This window comes from Nilaparvata lugens, chromosome 1, assembly GCF_014356525.2.
Source record: "Nilaparvata lugens isolate BPH chromosome 1, ASM1435652v1, whole genome shotgun sequence".
Taxonomy (NCBI): domain Eukaryota; kingdom Metazoa; phylum Arthropoda; class Insecta; order Hemiptera; family Delphacidae; genus Nilaparvata; species Nilaparvata lugens.
The window spans coordinates 19,814,761-19,821,485 of NC_052504.1; the positions used below are offsets into that span (position 1 = coordinate 19,814,761).

At 31.8% G+C, this 6,725-nt stretch overlaps 1 protein-coding gene across 2 annotated transcripts in view; it reads left to right on the forward strand.

Moving 5' to 3' along the window:
- Positions 1-6,147, forward strand: part of LOC111053536 — a 51,252-nt gene extending 45,105 nt beyond the window's left edge. The window contains exons 24-26 of one of the 2 annotated variants that reach the window (XM_039421325.1): positions 492-746; positions 4,435-4,573; positions 5,667-6,147. In XM_039421325.1, coding sequence (XP_039277259.1) covers positions 492-746; positions 4,435-4,573; positions 5,667-6,131 — 859 coding nt within the window. In that variant the 3' untranslated portion in view covers positions 6,132-6,147. The remainder of the gene's footprint in view (positions 1-491; positions 747-4,434; positions 4,574-5,666) is intronic. The other variant, XM_039421329.1, reaches the window with a different exon arrangement.
- The last annotated feature ends 578 nt before the right edge of the window (positions 6,148-6,725 follow it).

Genomic DNA, 6,725 nt, shown 5'->3' on the forward strand with positions numbered 1-6,725 from the left:
CACTAACATCACACTTTCTAGAATATTTTCAAGTGTTTGTTGTATATGGATTTTCTATTGACCTGTCTGGATCCAAAAGAATATTTCAAGCATATTATATAGTAGATATGCCCTATCACTTACTTATTCCTGAAGTGAAAATTGTTGTGATGCTTTACTAACTTGACCTATTTTGAACAAATGGTTAGGAACAGAATAAGTTTTGGACAAGCGCTTGTTAATTCATTTCAATGCCGTATTGTAATGTTCATGTTTATGTAATATTTATGTTTTTTTTAATCTTTGTAATTTTATAATTAAATATGCTTGTATTGTATTCACTTCTATATTATATTCTAGTATATTTTCAAGTGTTTGTTCGTTGAATTTGGATTTTCTGTTGATCTGTCGGAATTCAAAATAATTCGATTTATATAGTACATATCACTTATTTGTTTCTGAAGAGTATCTACATAGAATGGGTGAGTAAATTGATTGTGACTTGTTTGTAGTGGGGACAAAGACCAGCAGTTGTGGCAGAACTTCATCGGCACGGTTCGCGAGGGGGTAAGGGAGCTGGGGAGTGACTGCCCACAACTGCCCTCCCTCTGCACCACCTTCCTGGCGCGGGCCACCCTGGCACTGTCCGAGGTCGACAGCCCGCTCTTCGGTCCGCTCTACAACTTCTTCCTTGCAAAACCGATCTTCAGCTTCACCTCTGTACCCGGTTTTCTCGAGTTGATTCACAGCAATGATGTCAAATATCAGTGAGTAAACACACCAGTCAACCAGTACAAATAAGATTAATGAAATCTTGATTGTTCAATGATGAATAATTATTTGCTGACATCAAATCAAATATAACAGCTATTAGTTGAAATAATACTGTAGCTATGTAAGATTATTAGATTTCTTTTGATTAAATACTAGAGTGAAAAATATAAATTCTGGTTTAATAAATAATTATACTAGTGAAGAGATAAGCTGGGACTTGTTTTTTATATTTATAATTACAATAATAATGAATTTTATTCTTCAGTAATGAAAGTGAACAAAAGTACAAACAAAAAAGAAAACACAGCTTCTGTGAAATTAGAACAATTTTGTACTTACAATAATATATATTCTAAATATATAATCTCTAAATTTACTGAGAAAGACACACCCGAGAAATTTCTATGTGGGAGATGCTATCAAAGAGCAATATCTTCGATTATTTTTGTTTTAAACAAAATACGTAAGATGAGTAAAAATAAAGACTATGCTAGCAACAGAACTTAGGGTAGGGCTTAAATTAATTAAAAAGAGAAACAAATATCTAAAACTGAATTTGGATGCAAAAGTTCAAGAAAACTAAGAGCAATATATTAAAATATATTCTGGAAATGAAATTATAGTGAGAAAAAATGTAATATTATGTAAGTACTTAATGATAATGAGAGATGAGTGCTACAATAATGAAGAGATGGATGATGAATAATGGAGAGATGAGTGAATGCAAATAATTATGAAGTAATGGATGATATGAGCTAATGACAAAACTAACCTAAAAGAAAAGAGTTCGTTCCGTACCTTCTAAGTTTTTACTTTAAAATTTTGATTGTGTTTCTGTTTATGATTTCCAAGTTGATATAATTAAATGTACAGTAAATGTAAGTATTATGAGTCCTGTATTGTGGGTAAAATTACAATAATTTGTTTCATAAAGTTTTACACCTATAAAACAATATTTATATTTTTCTGTATGCTAGAGTTACATCTTTAAGTTACATTTTTTTGTTGCTAAAAGCAACATGCAACATTTTTTGTTGTCTCCACGATCATTCTAAAATGTTTTTCTGTACGATTCGTTACATCTAGTTCCTACTACTTGTCCATAGATTTTCAATCATTGTTTTATTGTAATTTTATCGATAACATCTGTTCTGATAGTAATTACTAATAAATTTTAACATAAGAACATAGGAATAACGCCAAGAAAACTTGGAAATACATTAACGAGCTGCTGGAAATAAAGAAAAACACAAAAGAAATAAGCCTAGATGCAGATATACTCAACGATTACTTTGCTAATGTGGGTGTATCATTTGCCAAAAAATATCAGGAAATGTAAGTGATATCCCAGTTCCTCGATCGCTATCAAATTCATGTCAGCACAGTATCTTTCTCAACCCCACAAACTCAAACAAAATAATGTCAATTATAAATCAGTTGAAAAACAAATCTACACCAGGACCAGATAACTTCACAGGACCTTTCATAAAAAAAATTCTCACTATATAACTGGACCCTTAGAATATATATTCAACAAATGTTTAAATAAAGGATATTTTCAAAAAAAATCAGAGAAGCCAGAATCATCCCAATACCTAAAACCGGAGATTTAAAAAAAAAAAACAGAAAATTATAGACCGATAAGCTTGATAAGTAACCCTTCCAAAATATTAGAGTAAATGATAAAAAAACAGAATTATGAGTTTTTTAGAGAAAGAAAATATAATAAATGAAAAGCAATTTGGTTTTTAAAAAAATAAGTCTACTAAAGATGCAGTCATCCACTTGAACAAAATAATTTTTGTCAATTTTAATAGCAATAGAAAAACTCTTGCAGTGTTCATGGATCTATCAAAAACTTTTGATACGATACCTCACAATATATTATTAAACAGATTAGATAGGGCTGGAATTAGAGGTGCAGCAAATGATTTATTTTCTTCATATTTGACTGAAAGAAAACAATACCTACACCTTCAGGGTCAAACTGATATTAAATATACGTCAGGTTTCGGCTTGCCTCAAGGTTCTGTGCTATCACCAATTCTTTTTTGTTGTATGTGAATGACCTACTCAAACTAAACCTCCAAGATTACACCACTCTGTCTTTTGCAGATGACACTGTATTGATCTTCAGCGGCAAAAGCTGGGAAGAAACTTTCAATATAGCAAATAGAAACTTAATAATTGTTAGAAAATGGCTTCAAGATCATATCCTGACTTTAAATGCTGACAAAACTAAGTATATCACTTTTTCACCCAATATAACTGGACAACCAGCAACAGATTTAAATCTCAAAATAGGGACAACAAATAATAACAATGAAAACACTATAGATAATACAGAAGTACAAAAAACATTAGAAAGGTTCACACAATTAAATATCTTGGTTTATTATTGGATCAACATATAAAATGGAACAAGCACATAGATTATTTGTGCTCAAAGTTGTAATACCTCATTTACATGTTTTACAAAATAAATAAAATAGAAAAACATAGACATTATACGGAAAATTTACTTTGCATACGCTCACTCATCATTTCAATATATTAATGAAGTATGGGAAGCTGCATATGATACACATCTGAAGAAATTATTTATCTTACTAAAACATATTATAAGAGCAGCATTAAGAAGACCTCGACTCTATCCTAGTAGGGAAATTTTTCTTGAATTTAAGGTCCCTACAATAAGACAGAATTATATGAAAAATATTATACTCCATATCATTAAGAATAAATCTAATTTTCCTGCACACTTTACACCCCATAACACACGTCCTAACAATAGATTTTACACAGAACTCATTAAGCTAACCTTATGCAGGCATCAATTTACATATTATTGTAGCTACATTATAAATAAAATCCCAAACGATTTTATAGATAAACAAATGACACGTAATTCAAGCAAAAGCATAGATTATTGGATTGAGCATAACATATTCTTTAAAGTAGTTGTATAAAGTATAATATTGTATCCAACAAGCATTGTTACTAAAAACATTGAGCAATGGTTTTTCTATTTTCACGTTCTTGAACCGGGTATTGTAAATGTTCCCACATCATCTTACAGGATTTATTTTTTTATTGTATTGTTTTATGTATTCCCTGTGTGATTGCCATGATTCACTTGATGATGGCCTCATGACGTCACACTGGTTAATTGGATACTACTTTGTCATATAGTATGTACTATTCTTAAGTTTTTAAGTTTTTTCCTGAGCCTTTGAGACTTTTGTATATTGGTATAATACTTTCTTTAGCTCTATTTAATTTAATTTGTATATCTCTTCTTACTGGACTAGAATTGAAGCAGAATAAGTTAACCGCAACTCACTTCCAACACACAAGGACTCTTATGTTGGCAGTGCCGAATATTACATTGATAATTATTGTTGTGCAAATTACAATCAATGTCTATTTGTAGGTAATTGTATATTGCATACTTTAGTGATTGTAATGTACAAGTATTTGTATGTTATTTTTTTATCTTAATAGTAAGTGTAGCCCTAGTACTATAGAAGCATTCCTCAGAATTGTTCATCAGTTGAATAAGACAATTTGATCCGGAATCTGAACCAAGTTGTGATCGAATAATTTATTATTCATTTCCTTCATTTGCCTTCAAAAATGAATCGCTTTCATTTTTTATTATTTTTATTTTATTTTATTCAGGGATCATCAGGAATGGATTTTGGAAGTACTGAGAGATGGCACTCGTCGCAAGCAAGATGCAGACCTATTATTCAAATGTTTTGCGCTGAAAATCTTACTGAATCTCTATTCGTTTGCGTATGTTAGCACCACAGTCAAGGTAATGTTCACTTAGATACTTATTTCACATCAAAATTATGATTATTTCATGGCAAATTATTTATCATTGGCAGTATAATAGAGAGTTGAGTGTAAGAGAGGGCCGACTGCGCCCTAACTTCGCTTTCTAGGAAAAATAAGAACAGTTATTCTATTCTATCTTTCACTGACTACCACTATACTTGGGATAAAATTTGTTGAAATCTTTGTCATTTATAATCCTAATCATATAATTACTTCCAATTTCGTTATTTAGTAGTTTCAACCTACAGCTGTCACCTCAGAAATCCTTCATCGATCACAGTATCTTAATTGTTGTCACAAGAAATCTTCCAATTTGATTTTCATTATGTATTGATTTATGTGCTATTATGTATTATATTTATTTATATGTGGTTGTGTTTAGGAATGGTGCTTGAATGTATCTCACCTCCAAGCTGAGATTATTCGGATGTATGGCTTTCCCTTCTTCTTCATAAATAATAAACTTTTTATCAACAATAATTCAGAAAGTTTCCATACTATTTCCCTACAGAATAAATTCATAAATTCCATCAGAATACAGTTTTTGCCATACAAAGTAATGATCATAACCTGATTATCCCTGCTTGTGAAGATAATGGAGCTGGCATCTTTGAATTTACCAGGTACAAAGTTTCATGTAAGAAATTCATTACAAATGAAGTGTCAGGCTGACACCAACTTATACGTTGAAACATTTCTTTGTTTTTGAGATTTCAGAAAAGTATTTGTTCATCCTATTAATTGACACAACTGTAGATTGTAGATGTTTTATATTCATCAAAAGGTTAATTTATTCACAGTCAATTGATATTTCACAAGTTTAAACTGTTGATATACGTACCAGAAATTACATCACTCTTCTAATTGGGTTCAACCATGATCTACATATTTTATGTTCCTCTTCCCTCGGCATTTTTTATGATTTCAATGAATATCTGAATATCAGCTGTATTACAGTGGGAGGTATTACACCACAATCATAGAATATTGTACCCTTTTACAATATATTATGTACAATTATGACCACAGCAAGAGAGACAAACTGAGAGAGATTTTCTTGTGTGTTTCAGATGTTGATTCTGGAAGTGATATCATCACTGGCGTTGGTGCGCGAGCACGGCCACACCCTAGCCACGAGCTACGGCCTCCTGCCCTGGATGAATCGCATCCTCGACCACGCTGACGGCAACCAAGTCTCGCAAATCATCAAACTCCTCAACAACTTCTCACATTACAAATCATGCCTAGTGCATATAAAACTCATCCTTGTGTCTTTGGCTGAAAGAACAGTTTCCCCTAATGATATGGTGGTGATCCTTGAAACATTGAACTCTAGTAAGTTTTTGTGTATTGTGAACCGCTGTGATGTTCAGGTGCTAATCGATACCGTCAGTTCGATACGGGGAGAGAAATCAGTGAGTCATGCCAAATACATGTTGGATCACGGTGCCTCTCTCATGACTGATGCCACTTCTGTTGATAACATTGTATCAAACTTGAATAATTTGATTTATGAATGGTTGAGAATAAAATAGAATTTTAGGTTTTGACATTAAAGTGTGTTATTTCAATAATTCAGACTACTCGCACTCTAGCCAATGCTAGAGTGGATTCACATATGTTGAGGTATAGTTTTGACGTTTTCTCTAGGATTGTCACTGGAAAAATGAGTCCATTCACATATTATATCTTCAAGGCAATGTGCAATTTGCAAATCAACAATAATAAAAACAGGACAAGAACAATAACATTCTATATGTCTATAGATGCGTTATCAATGTCAAACATTCTACAAACTCATTAAAACTGTAGACACAAAGCTCACACAACATATCTTTCATGCATTTTTTAAAACTGCTCATATTTAATGCTCTGACTTCCGTTGGCAACAAGTTATAAATTTTCTTACCAAATTCATGAAAACTGTTCAGAGTTAGTTGTAAGTTACATTGACTTCTATGCAACAATGTCTTCTGGCGTGTTCCATAATTGTGAATGTAATTATTTGTCTGCATTTCATGCATGTAACTTTTTACATACAACAGACACTCAAGAATAAAAAGAGATGGAACCGTCAGTATTTTTAGCTCTCTGATCAAAGGTTTACAATGAGTTCTACATTGGACATT